This window comes from Thunnus maccoyii, chromosome 22, assembly GCF_910596095.1.
Source record: "Thunnus maccoyii chromosome 22, fThuMac1.1, whole genome shotgun sequence".
In the NCBI taxonomy this organism is placed as follows: Eukaryota; Metazoa; Chordata; class Actinopteri; order Scombriformes; family Scombridae; genus Thunnus; species Thunnus maccoyii.
Window position 1 is genome coordinate 19,982,238 of NC_056554.1, and position 22,641 is coordinate 20,004,878.

Sequence of the window (22,641 nt, forward strand, 5' to 3'; positions counted from 1 at the left end):
AACTTAAATTGGCTTTCATTATACAGAAATCTCGAGGACAACAGACAAAGAGTGAGCACGCCACAAAGGGAAGCTGCAATGAAAGAATAAGCTAAATATAATCATAGGAGTGGCAATAAGTGAACACAATATCTAACTATTTCATAACTCCAAACAAAGAAGGAGATGAAAGTGGAGGTTTTGTGCTAATTATGCTTCAACCTGCCGGTTGCGATAGATATGACCAACAGTAACATATGTGTACGTTGCAGCTTACAACATGATATCTTATTTGAGATTGAGAGAGTGAGATAAAAGTAGGGACACAGTGATGCTTATAAGTCACTGCTGGTAATTGAATTCTCAAGAAGTTGATGGTTGGTTGATAATGTTCGCTGATTACAGCCAGCAAAGATTTCCATTTTGTCTTTTAGGGTTTTGATTAAATTGTCGAAGGCAGCGGAAAATGTGTTTTTTAAAGTGTAGATAAAAGGATAACTGGTGATTGTAATTAATGGTCTGTGCTGTCATGGGCGCTATGTCATCCTCCATCTGTCTTTTCATGTTATTATTGCTAATGTTCTCTCTTCTCTCTTCTCTCGGCAGGGGGACCACACGTGGGCGACCATGTTGGGTCAGAGTGTACGTTTGCAGCCGGTGCCCATCCAGAGCCTGTCAGAGCTGGAGCGAGCCAGGTTACAGGATGTCGCCTTGTACCACCTGGAAGAGAGGGACCTGGACTACAAGATCGGTGTCCCCAGAGGTAAATGACAATGATACTCGTTCAAAAAGATATACTGGTGCTTTTGCATGTTTTAGCCCATAAATTCTTACAAAAGCGTACCATTTGTATGATTGATTTCCCATCCTATGCTGGTTTGAAAACTGGCTGCCAAACAGCAAACCATATTGTTTTCATTGGTTCCATGTTTGCTCATTGAATAACCTGATGGTAGACTCTAAAATCCTGGATTGAAGCATCCTTGAGTGCAAAACTGAGGAGGGTTTTGAAACGACTGGATTTTTTGGCTGTGTGAAAGGTAGGAACTCCTCAAACGTATGGTATGCTTTGAGAAATGGTCGGCCAAAAAATATGGTAAAACAAATGGTCCATTAAAGGGGAACTCCACTCATAAATATCATAAAGGTCAGTTACTAGTGATGAGTGTTACTCAGCATTTGACAGCAGTTGATGTCAAGCCAAAGGGTTTTTTTTTTTCATCTTGAGCTTAGAGTTCGGAAACTATCAATCTTTAAAAACAGAGGTTGTGTTAAAAATTGAAGGTGGGGAATAGGAAAGAGGCGATTACCAGGCAGGGAGGGTCCAACAATAAAATGCTATTGGTTTCAGTACAAAAAATGTAGGATTCACTATTTTTGGAGCTTGACCCATTCAAGGAGCTACAGGTCAGGACACCTCAATCTCTGCTGCTTTGAACATTGTTTAATTTGTCTTTTGTGAATCCATTAGCATTATATAAGTGTATATTATAAGTATATTGCTAAAATACCCCTTTAATCAACCTTATTACCAAAAAGGAACGTCAATATTGTTCTGGAAAACACCAGATTATGTTCAGTGGTAATGTTTTTTTAATGTCCCATGCCAGTGTTTTTCACATTTTGCTTTGGAAAACATCTGCACATGGCAACAAGGAATGGATAAAGATTGGGAAAGATTGCGGTCACGCTAAATACAGAAGATGAACGTTTATGCAGAACTGTGACGAGATGTGAACTTTGGTCTCATGCATGAAAGACAGACTCTCTAAACGCCCAACCCACCACCCCAACACCCTTACAGTCCACTTTCATATATAAACCGTACACCACTTCTTGCTTTGGCACTGAATGTTTACATTGGATGTAAATCAAGAGGTGTGGATAAGTCCATTATGAATGCAATTCTTCGAATACTGGGCCTGAGGTCAAGACCCAAACCGCTTTGTTGGATCAGCTTCCCAGATTCTGAAGTAGTGATTGATGATTACTGTAGCTTTGGAACCATAAAACCAAATCTTTTGATTGATGTGGTAGCTTTACAACACGCTTGCAGTGGCCTTTTGTGGTTGTGGGGAGGGTCAACAACTGCCTAGAGCTCATGATGACATGGTCAACCTGGCGCCAGTTTGGAAGATGTGATAGAAGAGTGAATTGATGGTCAGCCACCACCCTCAAAAGGTTGGACTGCCCTTGAGCAAGGATAACCCTCCAACTGTCAAGGGAGCCATAACACTCTGGCTGAGAATCTGAGGAATGAGTGTGAAGCAGGAATACACTGGGGATAAGCCTGTGTGTTCAGTCTCTCTTTGGTCAAAGAAAACAGCCTCTACATGTGTAAGCAATCCACGTTGTCAGTTATGATAAGAAAGGTCAAAGGATGTTGCATGATTTGTTTATTCATCCACATGTCTCACTCAATATCTCAAATACCTCCTGATAGGATTTTGGTTCAGTTTAGTGTTGAATATTTTTCATCTTAGGAGTGCTCAGGGCAGTTGTCCTCCCAAAAATTCAGAGCAAGCTCGGTGGATAAAAAGCAAGGTACCTGTATGCAGTGCACAAACATAGGAAACTATAAAAAAAGCTGTATAAGTGAGTAACTTCCTGTTTTGCTACTAAACGCAAACAAATATTGTTTTAAGCCATTTAAACAAACGTTTTTCTGCTGAAGAGGGTCTAAAAAAAGACACCTGTCACCGCCAAAAAGGATGATCTTGACTATCTTTTCCTGTTTTGGAGAGCAAAAATAACCTTGTGGAAATTTCTGCAGTAAAAGCCTGAAAACAGTTGTTACACTAATCACTGATGGAAGATCAAAGGAAGGAGAGAGTGAGTAACTGATGGAAGACGGAAGCTGAGTGCTTTTCTTATGACCCAAAACCAAATCTGTGGTTAGATACTCAACTTTGGCCTAATTGCTCACTCTTTCCTGTCTTCTTGCCTGCTTGTTAGCTAAATCGAGGACCACACAAGAAGACTTCTAGATCCTAAAAAAGGCAGTGAAAGAGTTGGTTCCGCACATTTAATGTCGGTCTTTTGCTATTTGCATTCATACAAAATCACCAGATTTCCTTTATATACAAATCCGGGATGTAGGTGGAGGTTGACAAGCCGCCATTACTGCAGTGGCATCTCCGATTGATTTCACCTTTTTAAGCATTTTTGCTAAGAAATTCGTTCAGGAGATTTTGTTAAACCACTTATATGTTTGTCCAGTTTTAATAGATAGAATCTGTGAAGATGCTTGATGTCTTTTCTGGGCTTTGCTGCTCCAACTGTGAATGTCAACTTTAGAGACAATGGAAAGTAAAAGCCACAATTCCCCGCTTCATGAAATAGATTTTACTTCCACAAATCTCCATTAAATCCTCATGTTTCAATTGCTTTTTGAGCCTGCTGACCAGGGATCTGCCTACTTGGGGGCCAATGGTGAGATGTCACCTGGCTAGCTTGGTACGAGTGTTATGTTTCAGTCCAACAGTTTGATATAATTGAGGTGGCTTACCGTAAATCCTAAATTTCTCCACAAAAACAAGGGCCAGCTCTGCATGGTGGTCTGCCCTATTTTGTGCAGAGTCAGTGCTGTAGTTGGCCTAAATATCATAGACTCAGAGCTTCTTTGGCTCCATCCATACAGGTATCTCTGCCTCCAAAGCAATTATGGCTTTAAGATTTCTTAAACCCAAATTTGTGCATCAAGAATATTATATATTATATGCATCATTCTGCTTTTTTTCTTCTTTGCAAATGAATTATCTTCAGTCAAAGCTTATCTGCAATAAGAACTTAGCCTTAAAGTAATCGTTCAACATTTGGGGAAATGCAATTATTAGCTTTCCCACCCAGAAAGTCAACAATGCTTTTTCATTTAAAGTCAACCACCTTTATTGGCTGTTTTCCCAGTCTAACACGTAAAAGGTCAGCTACATCACACATCACTTAAATCCCTGATAACACCAGGAAATACCTCAACACTTTCCCTCTTCTGATGTTTACTTGTTCGACCGTTCCTCTTGGTGTAACTGGACTACTCCCTGCTTTGAAATACTATTTATGTGCAATGGTCTTATCCATTTGAACTTTAAAGAACTAAATCCAACCAATAAAGTGGGATGGTTTCACTGACAAATTATAAAAGCACCTCAGAGACTGCAGACTGGGAGGTTTTCTTTTGTGTTTATTGAGGTTGGAGGGATCACTGAGGTCAGGAGGATCACGGAGTAAAGAGGCTGATGCAAAGAAACAAACACAGCTGATTGTAGAACTACTGTGTGTGTGTGTAAGATCTGTCAGTGGCATTTATCCTATGAGACCCATTGGTATGTAAGCTGCTTTTCTCAGACTCAACTGCTCTCTCCCATACAGTTCTCCTCTCTCAGGGATCTTAACTCTTGACCTCTCCGATAAACAGTGAAGCTCAGTTACACCTCATCTGCAGTTGGGGTTTTCATTCCCACTAGGAACAAAAATTATAAATATGGATACAACCACTTTACTTTTGGCAACTTTTCTCAAAGCATGTGCCAAAGTGCATCTTAGTGATACGCTGTAGAGTTTTTTGTCAACACAATTCCTGTTTTATTCAGTGTTTCTCTCCAAAAATGCATTGTGATACAAGATACATGTAGATCAAATGTATACATATTGCTTGTTCTTCTCTACAGTCATAGCAAATGTGTACAGGTCACACTTACTGCACTGTATATCACTATACAATGTTGTACTGTTTACTGTAAAGCACAGTTACTGTACGCACATAGATGTTTTACCTGTACACACTGGTACTGTAGCTCCTTCACATTGTTACCATTCCTTTCAAATGCTCATCTAGTGTCTTTTCAGCACCTTGTTGATAGTTGAGATGCCAACAAACTGGATGTTTTTCAAAGGCATTGTTGTCTTCTTTAACCGCACTCTGTATCTGCCTTAATCTAACAGCATTATTTGCTATGACCACGGTGCAAATAGCCTCCTCCTGTTGAGGTGTGAAAAAGGGCCCTCTGCCATCTCTGTGAGTTAGTCTTGCGGTTGGAAAAACACAGTAATGCAAAACACAAGATTGAGTAAGATTTCAAAAAATGTCACTGTGTATAGACACTCTATATATATGTATACATGTTTGTGTGTTACAGTGTATGTACAGTATATATCTGTATAAATTTACTGTACACTGTAAAATGCAAGTGGAATACTGTAATATGAAGCATTACAGTAAGTATACAGTATTACAGTACAGTGCACATTGCCGCTCTGTCTACAAAACGTTGTTCTCCCAACTTGTGGCTGCACCCTTCAACCAGCCTTGGTCATTGTAAGGCCATGATTGAGAACATTGTGGCCCTTATGTCATCGGGAAAGTGACTTCGTCCTTGGCCACCTCTACCTCTTCCTCTGTTTTGCCTCTCTGCCCTTTCACCACGCAGCCTTACTCCTCTTCTTTTTCCCGGCTGCTGACCCTGTTCATTTCCTTGTTGTTCTTCCGTTGTCAGAAATTGGCTCATGAGATTGGTTGATTGGTTGAGAACTGGTTGATCTAACGCTTCACACGTTCCCCTTCATTTGTGAAAGTCAAGATTCACCTGAGAGAAATTGATCAATTCAGGACACATTTACAAAAAAAAGTCTAATAGAAATATATAGAAAACATACTGACATACTGGTTCACCCACTGACTTATGCAATGAACTAATGCCTACATGTTTTGGGGGGTAAGACTATTCAACAGAGAACCAGTGTAATACATTTTGATCGACTTGACATAAGCAGTTGATAATATACAGCAGGAAACAGCAGACAATAGTACATAATCATTTGCATGAATGAGGCAAAGCATCTGTAATTTGTTTACTTTTATGATGTGCACTAGTGACTAGATGATGTGGAGGCTGAACAAGTTTCAATTCTGATCTGAGAAATGTACAGAAGCGACTGAGAAAAACCGTAACGTTGAAGTGTTTCTCTCTAATCTCTGACAAACACACATCCTGTGAGACTTCACTTGTCCCTGCTCTTCCTGCTTTCGGGAAGTCTTCTTATTTCTTTCCCTTCGTGTTTTTTTTTCTTCCTCTTAATTTTGTGTTTTTAGGGATACATGTATGCTCTTTTCCCATCAGGTCAGGGTTCAATTCATGGGAAAAACATGAGTAAATCACTTTCCGTTTACTGTTTTGCTACTCCACCTGTTCACAGGCTTTCATGAGACTGACATTTAAAAGATTTGCCTGCTCTGGGACTGTCAAGCAGTCAGTTGCGTCATGTGTCATATAATTCTAGTTTTGAAACATGTGCTAGTGGTGAAGAATTCCCACCATAAGGGAATGCACTCAAATATCCCAAATATTCCTGATTTTACAGAATGCCATGTTTTCCTTTTTTTTTAAAAAAAAGAGACCCGGGCTTGAGCAATTTTAAACACCAGCTCTTCTAACCAAGATAATGCCTTCAGCCCACGTAAATCCCGTGTGAGAGCGAGGATGTGAAGCTTGTAAAGCAGAACACACATTTTCCTTGTTTTCACTGGAAGTATTAGGTGATGAGCAGCAGCTGCAGCAGATGTGGGGAACTTAATTAAGAACATCGGACACTGTTTTTTACAAAATAAGCAAATTATATACTAAAAATAAGAATTACAAGAATTGAAACCCCAATAGGCTATGTCCCACTGAAATCACATTTAATCATCTCTCTCTGCAGTCAAAAACTGTTTTTAATGTATTGTTAATAGGTTTGTATTATTAGAATGAAGAAAAAGTGCTGCAGCTGAGCAGCTAATTAGCGATGTAGCCTGCTAACTGATGTTAGCGGTGCACTGTTATCCGGTGAATGTTTGTGTGGTGGCTCATTGAACAAGATAAGATGCAGGGCAAGACGTGTGTTTATGTTTGAGAGTTAGATAAGAAGGAGATGTTAGCAGGAAAGCTCATGTGGGTCTGTGGGTCTTGTGTTGTGTAGCAGGATGCTATCAGGCTCAGCTTTGAGTTATGGACTGTTGGTCAAGACAGTTGAGGTCACTTTAGGTTCAGAGAAACAAACATTTTTCACCATTTCCTGACATTTTATGGACCAAACAACTAATTAATTAATTGAGAAAATAATCAACAGATGATAATGAAGATAATCATTAGTTGCTGCCTAATTTGCTGTATCAAAATAAGGACTTCAGCTATGTAAGCAGGGATGGAACAACATTTAATTAACCTCATGTAAAACTAGGGGGCACCATCATGAAATCAAACGATTTAAAATATAAATTTCTCCCTTTTTGGTTCCAGATTTTTTCTCTAAGGAGAACACAGGACAGTTGAACTACAGAGCAGTTATGCAATATGCTGTAGAAGATGGAGGGGAAAAAAGGCAATTTAATTTCAGTCTGTGATGCTCCCAAATATAAAGTCTAGCCCCGCTCAACAGAAGATCCACCAGGAACGATAAAAGTAAAGATGACAGAGCACCCAGAGGTATTTTCATGCCCACAGTTAAATTATGACATTAGACATGAATGCAGGAACAGTCTGGTTTACAGACAAAGCTCTCTGTGAGTAAGTGTGGGAATATTCCACTTTGGTTTCTCCCCTGGGGTGAAATCTCTCCAGTCCGGCAGTCCTCAGCATCACCACCCGCTGCGCTCCCTCCCTTCCCTCTTTGTCTTTTCGGGTCTCTGTTGCAGTTTCTCCACTTGTTTTCTTCTTCTCTTCTTCTGTATTGATACCACTCCTCACTTCTCCTGTTTCGTCTCGCTTTTCCCCATCACGAAAATATGTTTTTTTTTTTCCTTTCATCTTATTTTCTTGCTCTTTATCCCGTGTCTCAGTTTCCTCTTTTTCTCTCACTGCTACTAAAACCGAAATCCGTGCCATAAAACGTCTATAAAACACGACTACTTTATACGTCTGTCTTTAAATTTACGTGCATGCGCGAGCGTTTTGTGTGGTTTACTTTCATTGGCAAGATCCAGTGAATTCTTCGTGAAATGTGTCAGCAGTTGTGAGACAGATTTGTTCTTATTTGGTGCGGTCAGAACGGGAGTTCATTCTCATGCCCAAATCTTTGAATCTCGCCACTCTACAGGGACTCTGTTTTTTAAACTATCCTGCTCTCTCCATCCTCTTAGGGCTTCTTGTCTTTTTTTTCATTTCTTCTCTCTTCGGACTGTCTCTTTTCCACTTGTTCCATCTCCCTCCCTTTCCTGCTCTAGTTATCGCTGTTTGTTTCCGCTTTTATCTTTTTATTTCACCAGTTTTTATCCAGGAAAGCCTCACTTAGAATAAAAAGTTTCCAGAGTGCATCAACCATGACCTACAGATAAACTGATATCACAAAATAAGCCACAAGGTAAAAATTAAACAAAGTGCAATTGGAACAAGTTGGAGCCTTTAAGCATTGATAATACATCATCTAAAACAATGAACACAATGGATTCAAGAAACCATCACATCTGATTCTGAAATATTCTATTAAAGGGTAAGTTCACAGTTTTTCAAGCTCTTGCTGTGATCATTCCTCCTGTTCATACTGACCATTAGAAGATTCCCTCCAATGTGATTACAGTGTAAGTGAAGGGAACAAAATCCACAGTCCTCCTTTTGAGCAAAATGTATTTAAAAGTTTATCTGAAGATAATATGATGCTTCAGCTGTCTGAGTTAGTTAAATAAAGTGGATATCTTCCAAAGTTATTAAAAATATCAGTCTCGATGGACAGTGCTTTCCTGATCAGGTGCAGTAGAAAGGATTGTAACAAAAAAAGGGAATTTGGCACTAAAAAGACTGTAACTTTGAAAGTAATTGAATTGATTTGATTAATTTTGACAGCTGACGCTTCATATTAGCTTCAAATAAGTTTTTGCTCAAAACAAGGACTGTAGAATTTGTCCCCCATCACTTACATTGAAAGTGCATTATGAAGGGATCCTTAGCAAGAAAAACATGTTGATGTTCATACAGGAACCTGACTGCTGTTTTAGGACGAACTTAAGGAATTTTGTATGAGCAGCTTGAGGAGACAGCAAAGATTTTCTGCAGCAATCTCTGTTTAAAAGTCAAATTCAAACTTTTCTTCGATCATCAACTATACAAGTAAAAGAGCAGGTTATAAGATGTCTTGTCTCAGTGAGTTAGATGGTGAACCAGCCTCATCAAACAGGACCATTCACCCCTGTTTCCTCAAATTTCTCTGGCCTGGACACTTGCATTAAAAAAAACTAATTCATTTAAACTCTTCTGTATTTGCTCCTATATTTGAATCTTGTGATTTCTCACAAAGCCCCCATATTCATCTTTTAATGCATTTCAATGTTTTACTTTGTGTGTACTGTATATTTTCACTTGTGAAACACATCAATTCTTATTTTTAAATCTATTTGCAGACATTTCAAATCTGCTCGAGTAGTTCAGTGAGAACTTTGGGAGATGCTGATCTTCATAAGATGTCTTTTTTCCTTCCTTACTCCCTCTTTCCTTCCTCATTCTTTCAACTTTTAACCACTAAAATGTCCACTTAATCACTTATTTTATCTAATTCCTCTCAGCTGAGAAGCTACATGAACTCAATGGTACATCTTTTTTGATGTAGCAAAGCAACATTGTGAAACATCTTTTTAAAAAGCCAGCTGGAAAACGTTGGATTCAGGTCACCTGATCCTCAGTTTTGTATAAATTCTAATCCGTCATCAATCAAAATTATGCATTTTCACCAAAACTTTCTGCTACTAACAAATAACAATGAAAAATCGCAGGAAAAATATCTGAGTCTATTATAGTTGGAAGCACGGGCTGTTTTCCATCTCTGTCTTGGTCTTTGATCTTAGCTCAGTGTGACTGTGCATTATGTAATCACACACATGTGCTCACACAGTCACACAGACATCGGAGGGGCTTCGGTAGGAGATTAGCCTTTGCAGGCGGCATGTGTTCGGCGGGAGGGGCTGTGCGCTTTGGAAATAAACTTTAATTTCCTGCAGTCATGGGAATTTGACCCCTTTATCCCAATACACACACACATACACACACACACACACACTTACATGGACACAAATACTCTCATTTTTCTTTCCTCTATTTAAAATTTTGCAGATTTTTTTTTTTCCTTCTGTTATTAAGTGGGGGAAAAAACAAGAATTTCCATCTTTAGCAGCACAATTTGTGATGGACAAAGCTCTCATCGTGCCTAAATAGGGAAAAGACCCAACTTTGAATGTGGGGATTTCTAAACAGCAGCTTTAATAACCCAAACAATGGGTTCTCCCATGTAAACCTGTCAGAATGAGAGTGAGAGGATGTAGAGTTCGTAAAACGGGGCAACTGACTCGAAACAAAACACAAACACACGCTATAAAAACACACACAGAGGAAAGCTACTGCAACAAATGCCTTCTTGTATGCACGATGTCAGCCACCAGCATGTGGGCGCGGAGTTATTTTCTGCTATGTTGCTGCGCTGAAAATATCTTTATGTGACTGATGTGGCTTTCTTTATTTGGCTAGTAATCGACAGCAATTTAGAAAATTACGGCAGAAATGCAAGATAAGACAAACAGGTCTGTTAAAGCAGCTATAATCAATATTTTTGTATGAAATGACGGTGTTTAATGTGAGCAGTGTAGCTCGTAGTGACAAACCTACAGTCAATTATCAGCTACTGCAGCTCCCGTCGGGTTTACGGAGCCTCATAGTGAGTTCCAGCTCATTGTTTAGCTGTTCGGCTGCAACTTTACTGTTTTGGTTCATTCTCAGCGCTCTCATGCTGTTGTTTTTGGCTGCAGCAGGCAGCTGTTTTCAGAGATAAAGCTCTAAAAACCAACTGTACACTACCTGCTCAACACAAATCACTTTGACATTAGTTTCCAGCTGCAAAAATTGTGATTTCAGTTCGATTTGAAGTGTTTTAAGATGGATGTTTACTTTGGTATTATGCCCTTAAATACTGTGGTGCAATACTTAAGTACCATTTTGAAGTACTTATACTTTACTTTCCATTTTATGGTACTTTATACTTCTGCTCCACTACATTTCAGAGGGAAATATTATACTTTTTATTCCACTACATTAATTTCACAGCTATAGTTACTTTTCAGATCAATATTTTATATGTAAAAAACATAATGAGTTTATAAAATATGAATTGTTATTAAAAAGCTGTTTAGCTTCTGTGTTAAAACTCTATTGAGCACTTTTGATACTTCACATACATTTTGTTGTCAGTACTTCTGTACTTTTTAAGTAAAATTTTAAAGACTTTTGCTTGTGGAGTATTTTTTTCATTGTGGTTTTGCTACTTTTAAATAAGTAAAAACTCTCAGTACATCTTCCACCACTGCTTAAATATGACATCACGCTATTCTCTTCTAGGTTTTTTCGTACACACACACAAACACACTCATGCCGTATCCCTTTGTCTTTCATGTCATTGTGGGCAGTGCAGCCATTAGGCAAAGGGCTATTCAAACAAACAACACGGTCTTCTGGTCGTCTATTGAAATGGTCCGCTCTATTCTTAGAACTGAGGAAGAGGTACAAGCACTCAGGAAAAAAGATAATAAGTGAATGAGAGAGGAAAGGGAAATAGGTCGTGTTGAGGGCGGTTTGAATTGGTCCTCTGTGTCCTTGAAAAAAAGACGTAATGATTGAGCTTATTAAGTTAATTTGAGGCTCATGAAACGACGAGTGAGATGTTTGTTTCATGTATGTTTGAGTGTGTCTAGAGATCCTTTTGAAAGTGTTGACCGGGGCGTCTTAACAAGTACGTAAATATACATAAAAACACACTTACATAACTGAATAAATGAATAACAGATATGACTGAGCAAATTATACACAGCAGTCATTGTTCAGACTAAAGTACACACATACTACGCAGGATTTTCCTTAGAAAAACAATGTATAATATATAATCCCTTTCAATCCTCACTTATGACCCACTAGAAGTGAGTGGTGGTGTATTTATCTGCAGAGACTCTGCCCTCTGCCTGTATTTTCTTATTTTCTTATTATTTTGCTGAGATCGGGACGTTTCTGGGTGCCAATAGCAGCGTGCAGGATGTGAGGTCAGGACTCTATAAAGACGTAGCAACCAGGTTACATTGCTGTGTTTCTTTTATGTGCTTCAGTCTGCTTTGTTTTCGCTACCGCTGCTCCCTCTCTTCATTCACTCTCTAGCTCTCTCGTACTCTCAGCTCGCTAAGGTGTCATTGAGCTAAGGGGGAGGGGCCAACTTTGAATGTTGTGTTTACAAACAGCAACCGATAAATCCTACATAGTATGCCTTTAAGCACCACTAACAATTTTATTCATGGTGACTTTTTCTTCCCCACAGAAATACGCAAACGGAGAAAATCTCTGCGGAGGAAGTTCGACTCCTTTTCAAAGGAAAAGAAAGAGCGAGGTGAGTTCAACACCGACCAAACAGTCAATGTGCGGTTAAACACAACACCATCTCTGGCTACTGTTTGTCTCCTTTGATCATCTGTTTATTCATGTGAATGTGTTTTCCTGTGAAACCCCTCTCTGACCCGACACCCACGGACCAACAGCAAATGTTATCATCAAACACAATGGCCCCTCTGTTCATTGAAGCAGCATCACCGCCGCTGACGTCCAGTGGCTTTTACCGGCACTAACCACTAATGTTCTCATACACTTGAAATACTGTGTATATAAAGCACTCGTGGCTCAAGGCTGCAGACTGACTCATGGGAGGGTTTTAGTGAGTCAAGCTTGTATTTCTTGGTTTCTACGTCTCTCCTACGTCGTTTTGACACAAACTGTATAATGAATGCAAACTCCCTGAGGGTGCTCTTCAACTCCTCCAGTTAAGTATGTTTATGTTCCAACCACCGTCATTACTGGAAGTAACGCGCTTAAAATAACATTTCATTGTTTCAAAACAATATCACATGTGTTTGCTCATAGTTTTTTTTTTTTTAATCTGATTATCTCCAGATTTCATTGTACTTGAAATATCAAAGTCATGACTACAGTTTGATTATTTCATAAACAAAAGCAGGGTAGTTTTTTGAGATTGCATCTTAAATAATCTGATAAAAGTAATCTGTGAGGTACTTACAGTTACTTCATGCACCTGCACGTTTTGTGGCACTTCAGGTGGACCGAAGGTTTCTCATTGATCTACTGTGGCTTGGATTTGCACCTTTGGGCATAAACCAAATGAATAAATGTAAAGTGACTGAAGTAAATGTGTCAGTCATAATCCTCTTAGACATTCTCAGCTCTACTTTAGTCGTCTTTTGTCACCCCAATAACCCCAAAATCCAAAACCCAAACCCCAAAATGCTATAACCCCAAAATCTTCAGGGTCATTTGTTTTGTGATAATCTGATCAGTTCAAGAAAGAAAAACAAATAATGTCCCTGCTTGTTTAATTCTGTGCAGTGTAGCAGTGTACTCATAGTTGAGTCACAACGTCTTGACATCAAGATTAGTGAGCTTGAATTTTTTCCTGAGTTTTCTCGCCTAGTTTGAGAACTTCTACAACGTGTTGCATGACATTTCCCATGGCAGCACAGAACATTTAACTACACACACAACTGTACGGTCACATGGCGAAGCAATAGAGACACAATGATCTGAGTGTGGAACAATAAAGTAGGTCCCTGGCACCTTTTTTATGATCACCTCTGTCCTGAACAAGACACAAGTTGTGAAAGACAGGAAGCTACGATTGGCAAGGGTCCAACGTTTAGTGTCCGATGTCTCTTGGCCAAGTCACATTAAGAGTTTATGACGGTGTGATTTCCTAATCTGACACAGTGACCGTCTCTGACGACAGAAATGTTGTGTGGTCCGATCCAGTCATAAAGTGGTTTCTTCATTCATCTTCGGGTCATTTTTGTAGTTCATAGACCTTTTTTTATTAGATATTATTTCAGTTTGTACATATCAAGCTTACATGGTGCAATTTCCTAAATGGATTTGTGTTTAATAAAATTGTAACAAACTAATAGAAACGCAGCAAATCTGGAGCCAGTTGTTATTCCAGCATACAAGTACTGGTTGTTGTTTGGGGCTGCAAGATATTATAAAGCTTCCATGTAGGCTTTTTGTCCTTGGACATAAATTTATAGCAGGTCATTTACTTAAAAATTGTCCTCAAGTTTAGTTTTAAAGTACTGTTTTTTTAAGACTTTATACCTGCTTGATGCATGACGGGATTTTTTTTGATAAATCCACGTAACTAATCCAGTTGTAAATGTAGCTGATGAAGGAGATGCACTTAGACTTGCGTGGACAGGTTGAACAGATGTTCTTAATTATGTATAAGACCAAAATTACTATCACTAATTAGTACGTGTTTGAACAAGTTTCAGGATCTTGCTGTATTTCCAGCAGACATCAGACATTACCAAACAGAGACATAGAGTTTATATCACATTTTTGCAATTATCCAAACCCACCAACAGTGTTTTCGGAGTCTTTGTCTTATCTTCCTCTAATTTCATTTCGATGCTGTCATCCTCCCCATAAAAGGTTTTTTTTTTCTCTGCTTCTAAGTTTACAATCAGCCAACCCTCCCATTGTTGTGCAGAAACGTTCAATGTTGATTTACACAAAAGGCATGGCGTCATCTTCAGTGGTTACAACTTATTTTTAAACAGGAGTGCTGTTTTTTGTTCATAACTGCACCACCTTTGAAGCTGACAGTGTTAAACACCAAAATGAAGCATGTTTACTCAGTTCAGTACCACAGAAAGTGAGGCAATAGTGTTGGCAATGATCTCCTTGCACTGTTTTATCAGTATTATTTTGTTTAATTTTCTCTCTCAGTCTCTGTTTGTCTCTGTTCTATGTCAGCTCTTTGCATTTCATCTCCCCCTTCTGCTTTCTTTACCTCCCTCTTCTTCTACTCACTCTTGCTATAAGCCATGTGGCAGATCATCTGCTAATGTGACCCCAACCTCTCACAAAGAGATGTTCTCTGTTCTCGGGTGATTATCACAGCAGGGCAACATACAGGCCAAAACACACACACACACACACACACATTCCCAGGCTGTCTGTGCAGGTCTTTAAATCCCGCCTCCAGCCTCTTACACACAGGGACTTAGTTGAAGCTAACCCTGCTAATCAAAACACAGAACATTGGGACCTGGCAGCGGTCCTGCTGGCTCCGCTCCCCCTACTACTGGAGGCATGACTCTGTGGCTTTCAGGGGTCGGCACATGTAAGGTAACAGATAACAGTGATGGGTTTAACAGAATGCTAACGTAATCAGTTCGAAGTTATTGTAAGAACAATAATAATTCATTTTTTATTTTATTTGCTGTTTTCACTTTAATAGTAATAATAGTTTGTAGCTGTTAGGAATCATGAGAAAAGCTGCAGCATTTAGGTTTAGCCGTGCAAGCTTCTCTGGCGCTGAAAATCATATCAGATAATGGAGGAGAAAGCAAATATAAAGCCCGTGATCTCAGATCGTTAAGGGTAATAAATGAAGGAGGGTGAAGGTTATTGACATTGTTTATGTCTCCATTGTGTCTGTAGGCCTGTTGGACCCACGTGGATTCCTACAAGCCATGTTAGAAAACAGTGCAATTATGAGAAGATCATGTGAAGATCCCAAAAAAAAGTCATATTCATCTGGCATTTATCTTTTTTTTTGCATGCGGAGTTGATGCACAAAATATTAGCATAATCTAATTCAAAGCTTGGAATAGATGTTGCCGGAATAAAAGATTTTTATTGTTCTGTTGTCTGATGATTGTTTTCATATGTAAGATTTCAGATGCCCAAACCCACTAATCTCTTCTCCATCAGGAAACTCACGTTGAGATTTTAATCATTGACAATAGGCATTTTAGTTTGGTGGTGTCAAGTCAGTTTTTATTTATACAGCACCAAATCACAACAGAAGTTATCTCAAGGCTTTTTCACACAGAGCAGGTCAAGACTCTTTAAGAGTCCATCAGCTGTAAAATCCTCAAATCCTCTGACAGAGCCTGAGATACACAACGCTGGATGACCATGAACACATGTTTACTGTAACATGTTACACATATTGTACATAATGTGAGATATTATAATACATATATACTGAGAACACAACTTCAAGTTCATTTCTGCTTTTATTATTAGTTATTTGGTCTCTGATCTAAGTTTTATTAGTTCAGTCCCTTTTGATAATATTACCTTGTATAGTGGAGCTTCTCTGCCATTATTTATGGAATGTATTTGATGCACATGTGACAAATACAGTAAAAAACAACAACTTGAAACCCTGAAACACATTCAAAATTGACACATAACTAAACACTAATGGTGAGTTTCGACTGGTGGCCAGGTGGTGGCTGTGGCCCATTTTACATGAGACCATTTAAAATCTTATGATCTAGTTAGATTTCTGTATTATGGCAAACATCTGGCCCATCCCACATGTATCTACAGTGTATGTTTTATGTTGTAAACATCATTTGTTTCAATAAATAAATAAACACTTATAGAGCCTACACAGAGTAGGTTTTCTCTAAATAAAGGAGCAACAATGTGTTTGCAACATTCACTTTGTTTAATTCTGTCCCAAACCAATAACAGCATAATACGCTTTATTTGCAAAGTTCTTAACTCTAAATTAATAAATTCAAGAAATGACTTCAAGGCAGCAGAGTCAGTTTCTTAGACCCTTCAACCTCCAAGGAATGTTTGTGCATCTGTACTGTCTTTACTCTGCTTTGGCATGCATCTTTCTTTATCTTGGGAATCGGCTAATAAGAAGTTACTTAACCTCGATCTTCTATTTGTTTCAAACTGGGGTTCACACGGAGGACGTTCTGTGTTAACTAAACACACGTTTTTTAAAATGCATTAAGACAAATGCCCTGGAGGACTGGTATTATTATCCAGCTGCTGATGTGGTGAAACAGTAATGAGAACTCAACAGTGTCTAAATATATCTCTTTCAGTCTTCCAGTAACAGTAACAGATGATGACCTGAGGACCCAAATTAATAAAGAAGGAAAGCAGTGAGATTCCTGACTGACAAGGCGGCAACCAGTCAGACACGCAGCTGTCTGCTTGTCTGAATTTTAGTGTTAACTCAGGACATGTTCAGAGGGGTCAAATCAATCAAAATGTGTCAGAGACGTTGAGAAAATTAACTAATATTGACTGGTACAACAGAAACAATCTAAATATATGTGATGTTTTGGAGAGAATTGATTAATTTATAGAATTTGGCTCCAAAACAGACAATAGAAGATAATCATGTGAGTTAAAAATACCTCTCATTATATCAATAAATATTAGTTTGTTGCCATGGCGTGTAAAACAATGACAAATAATGCTTACTTAAGTTTTCAGGGCTCCATAAACCTCACCCTTGTAGATCTTTGACTAGCAACCAAAAGCAGCCTGTTACATTTTCTTGATTTTTTTTTTTTTTTCTTTTGCACATTTTATTTATGAATATTTATTTATTTAACCATGTTTAAAGTGTATTTCCCCTTCATAAAGGTCTAAATGAGGGTTTAAAGATTTGTCCATAATGTCATTTGTTTAGAAATATTCTGATATAAGTCCCTTTTTTATTTTATTTTTTGGCCGAAAGACTGTCAATTATAAAAGTATTGATTTTAATCAGTCTTGAAACAACTCCCAAATGTAATTTGTGTTTGAAAGACCTTTTTTTTTTTTTTTTTAAAGCAAACATTTTAACATGGCATTCCAGCTAAAGCACAGGTGTAATTAGTAACGTCAGTCATGGCTGCTTTCCATTTGCGTGCCCGAGTTTCTGGGCCTTCGTACTGTGCGTACTGGCACACTGTCTCGGCTTACTGGGACACCCAAATGGAACGGTGCCATTGCTACTGTTATTAGTAACACCCATGCTTCTCCTGCTTCGACAAGTCAAAATGTCAGCTTGGAAAAAGAATTCATGTAATATCGAGTGTATAACTCCTACAATTCCTAGAAACAACACTAAAGACATGAATTCTGGACCCTCAGTGCTACAATGTTCTTGAATGTATCTACCTGTCCTCCTTGTTTGGTTTTTATTCGTCAAATCACTAAAAAAGGACAATTTATTCACCTTTTTCTAACTTTATAATAGTAAAACCTCTCAGATGTCTAAATGTCTTGTTAGAGCTTCTCTTCCTGACTCTGAGACAACAACATTTCCAGGCTGCCACAGCCAGCTATTAAATCCCCAACTGTTTACTTTACACAAGCAAACACCCCAAGTACAAGAAGCTAACGCTGTTGTAGTTGGCAAAGGATGCCAGCAAATGTGGCCAAAAGTCAGGAGGCAGCAGCATGGAGTGGTCAGCTCGGCTGTTCTTGCCAACAGACGTCAGGACTGAGGAATAAGCACTGATTTACTGATCAAACAGGGCCATTAGAGTACAGTGTGTAAGACACATTAACAGATGGCATCTATTCAATGGTCAGAGCCCATTCTTGCTGGCAGAGGATGTTGTGTTTGTTTGAAATGCGCTGGACCAGACAATGTGTTAAAGTGTCCTTGAATGAGACATTGAGTTCTTCCTCAATAAGTGGCAAGTTAGAGGATTGCTGTTATTAGATGTGTGCATTAGAAATAAGGTTTTAAAAGCTGCTTTGGGGGGGGATAATGGCATATTATCCGCTGATCGTGATAAGAGGTAAATGTAGTTAAAAATGCTGTGAGTCACCTACTGAGAAAGTGCAGCATTCTTCATGGTGTGCCAAATAGAGAAACAACTAGCACACAAAACAAATTCTTGATAGTTTAACATGGTCTAGATCATTATCTATCACATAAATATTGGCATCCAGATGCTAGAAATGCTAACTGGGTCAATCTGTGCTGTTATTCATACTAGCTAATGGTCCATATCCACTGCAAGAACTTTTCCATGGCCCTGGGAACCTTTTAGATACCCAGAAACCAGGGTCCAAATTTAGTTCCTTTGTCATAGTTTCCTGGCCCTAAAAATGTCCCTGTTTTGGGGGGTAGTATGTTCCAATCAACCAGTAGATCAAGAAACATAAATGTGCTGGAGTTCTTATTTACCTTTCCCACCCCTGAATGCATCAGTGTTGTTACATCGTGTGAAAACTGAGTCTCAAACAAAAACCATTGTTTTTTTTATCACGATATCTGACTAATTTGCTCGATCTTCACGGCTCAGATACGGTGGGAACACATGCAGGAACTGACTCACAATAAAGTTCCTGATTTTTAGTTCCTGAGGTTAGCTGCTACCTGAAAAACTTTGGCCATAAAGGAACATTACTACATGATAAATGACCATAATGGTGGTTTGACGTCTGGAGCAGCGTAACACTTTAGACTGCTAACACAAGCTAACACTTTAGCTAACAATACAGTAAATCCCCATTGTGTTCACTATCAGCTAGCAATTAAAAGTTGCTAAAAAAAAAAAGGAGCTATTTTAACTACCGCATCCTCAAGTAGTTAAATCTCATTATGTCTACAAGATTTTGTCAGTGAATAGGTAGCCGTTGATGTAAATGAGCATCACAGTTTGTTGTAGTCACTGACTGCTAGCTTGTACCTTTGGCTACAAGCTAATGCTAGCTGGCCGTCGGCCAAAAGGCACCTGCCAAAGAGCTTAACTGTGCACTTGAGCCTGGCGTCTGATGGACGCACACGTGGACGACGGCCGCTCAGATCAGCCCCAGAAGAAACCCAATCAGGTGTCGGCCACTCCTAAATCTTGCCTTTGGCCTGTGGGAGATTTTTTTTTTTATAGGGCTAAAAATAGATCTACTTGAAATGAGATTTTGTGCATTATTATTTAAAGGACAAAAATGTTATTCCAACAACCTAAGTTTCATTATCATATTTTTGGTCAACATCTCTCTGGATTAAGATAATATTATAATCCAGGGTTTTATTTTAGAGACATAGGAATAAAGTGCCACTACTAAAAAAGGGCATTGGTTTGGTCTTTTTGTCAGATGATCAATATGCACAGCTGTGTATGTGCGCACTAGGTCTTTATCCTTTTTTCTTTTTCCTAAACATACCTGCGCACACACACTCATTCATACAGAGCATGACTCAGCAAAATGTTTACTTTAGCATGTTTGTACTTGCTTATATGACTAATAGGGTTGTATTTTCGCCAAAAGTTACTGTAATACAGTCGATTAATGTTGAAATAACAATTGAGTAATGCTCATAAATTAGCTAATACCTTACAGATGAAATTTAAATATATCCATGGTGACATTTTCTATAAAAAGAGATTATTGGAAGGAACAATTCAGTAGCACTTTGACAATCGATACCCAAATCTACATCTATTACTGCTTAACACAGCTCGCCATTACAGGGAGCAAAAGATTACAAATATTCCTGCATTTGTGCTTTGAAAATGTCATTTCTGGCTCAACTTTTATCTTCCATACAACAGTTTTGAAGAGCAGTAGCTGATTAAAATAGAGGTTTGGGGTATTCTAACCTTCAATTAGGAAATCTGTTGTTTTTTTTAAAAAAAGTGGACTTTCTTTTAAAGAGGATTTTGAGTCATTTACAGTAAAATGCACAAGCAGTTTGTTTAAATTCTTGATCATCCTACAGTATGAATGATGCATCGGTGTCGCTCCAAACACAACCTGGAAGTTATTTCAAGCTGAGTCAATCTTCTATCTTTAAGTCTTTGCGGGGCTTCCTGCCAGTCTCCATTGGCTGTCTGACCTGCTTGGGTCTCTTGTCACCAGGTGTGACTGTGCACGTGTGTGTGTGTTGGTTCTCCATGTGTTTTCATTCAAATGATCATGTGTCCGTTCACGGTTCTGCGAGCATGTAAGTATAGAAGCGAAGCGATTTACTCTGCTCAGTGTTTCCTGTTTAATGCATGTGAATGACTCATGCAGAGTGCGCTCTAATGCTTCGCTCTCCTTTTGTAACCTCGAGTTTATTTCTGTATATTTTAGGCGCTGAACAGCTGTGTCGTTTAAGTGGAACAGTCGCTTTCCACTCAGGGTCGGCAGGATGTATCAGTTGTTCCTATAAACTGGGAAACTAGAGTTCAAGACCATATCATGATGACACACCTTAAAAAACCTCTATCATACAGTACCTACCCCCTCGTTCTTTCTCTCTCTCAACCCAACCAGTCAAGGCCGATGGCCGCCCACCAAGAGCCGGGTTCTGCTTGACGTTTCTACCCATTAAAGGGGAGTTTTTCCTTACCGCGGTTGCCAAGTGATTGCTCATGGGGGGAATTATTGGGTCTCTGTAAATTAAAGAGTACGGTCTAGAACTGCTCTGAGATGACTTTTGTTGTGATTTGGCGCTATATAAATAAAAATTGATTGATTGATTGATATATAATTATTTTTGTATGTCTTCTTGTCATAAAAGTTCCAGTGCTGTGAGATAATTGCAGAGACTTTGAAGAAAAGAACGATATAAATCTCTTGTTTGTGTGTTACGTAGGGAGATGGAGTCGGGCTGCGGTTAGCCTAGCTTAGCATAAAGTCTGGAAGCAGGAGGAAACAGCAGACCTATCTCTCTCCAAAATTAAGAAATATACCTATCAACACCTCCTAAAACTCTCTAATTAATCAACCCGGTATCACACCAAAGCGCCACTGGTCCAGTGTGTCTGTATGGCTCCCAAAAGTATTTTCAAAAGTGTAATTTTCTTGATTTATAGTCCAGAAAACTTTACTCATTCCTTGAAAAATCTTCAAACAAGTTGATTCATTTTGGGGAAATGTTGAAATAATCTTTCACTTGTTCTAATAGAAAATTATTTTAGGGATCAGGAATAATCAGGTAAATGTGAGTAGGAGAGGTCAAAGCATTCTGGCGGGAATGGACTTCCATAGTTTCATCTCATTGTTGCACAAAAACATCCGCATGCAGTTTACATTATAAGCACCTTTTTTTGCTAACATATCTAATCTACTCTCTTAGGGCTGCAACTAAAGATTATTATCTCGATTAATTGATTAGTTTTTTGATCCATAAAATGTCAGAAAATGGTGAAAAATGCTGTTTCTCAAAGCCAAAGATCTTCAAATGTCTTGTTTTGTCCACAACAAGGACTAAAGAAACCAGAAATATCCACAGAAGAAAAGCTTGAATCAGAGAATTGGGGCGTTCTTTTGACTCATTGACTCAAAACAATTAATCGATTATCAAAATACTTTCCGGTTAATTTATTTAGCCTCCGTCACTCTTTAATCCGAGCCATTGTTTTTGTTTCTGTTGTTCTTAGCGCCCTTAATTCACCTCTCTAACTGGACTTTTACTAATTGGTGTGGCAGATCTCTGACTGTTGTAGTCATTTGACGCAGCAAAGCGAAGGATTTGCAGTTTGAGCTGAGCCGCCGACCAGAAACACCTGCGATGACGGTGATGGCGCTCATGTTGCATTTACCTGCAGCCTGCAACGCTGCTGCTGCCGCCGCTGCAGTAAGCCTGTATCAGTCTGAGTGTGATGTCTGGTTTGCGACTGTGGCGGCTCTAACAGGATTACCTGTTTATCCCTCTCTTACCTGCTCTCTGCATCCATTCTGTCTATTCTTACACTGCTTGTCCACTTGAACCGCTAATCTCTCGTGCGAGGGGCTGTTGCGGTCTCTGCGTTCACACGTTAACGAGGTTGCACATTCATTTCATCACCGCGTATAAACAGACGTCAATCTCATCGCCCTTATCAGCTTTCTCGGTCATTATCTGACGGCTACATTA

At 38.9% G+C, this 22,641-nt stretch overlaps 1 protein-coding gene across 5 annotated transcripts in view; it reads left to right on the plus strand.

Annotated features, from left to right (window-relative positions):
- The window catches only part of arhgap36 (Rho GTPase activating protein 36), a 77,827-nt gene that overhangs the window by 35,239 nt on the left and 19,947 nt on the right, over nucleotides 1-22,641 (plus strand). For all 5 annotated transcript variants that reach the window (XM_042401321.1, XM_042401322.1, XM_042401323.1 and 2 more), the window contains exons 2-3: nucleotides 586-742; nucleotides 12,292-12,360. In XM_042401321.1, coding sequence (XP_042257255.1) covers nucleotides 586-742; nucleotides 12,292-12,360 — 226 coding nt within the window. The remainder of the gene's footprint in view (nucleotides 1-585; nucleotides 743-12,291; nucleotides 12,361-22,641) is intronic.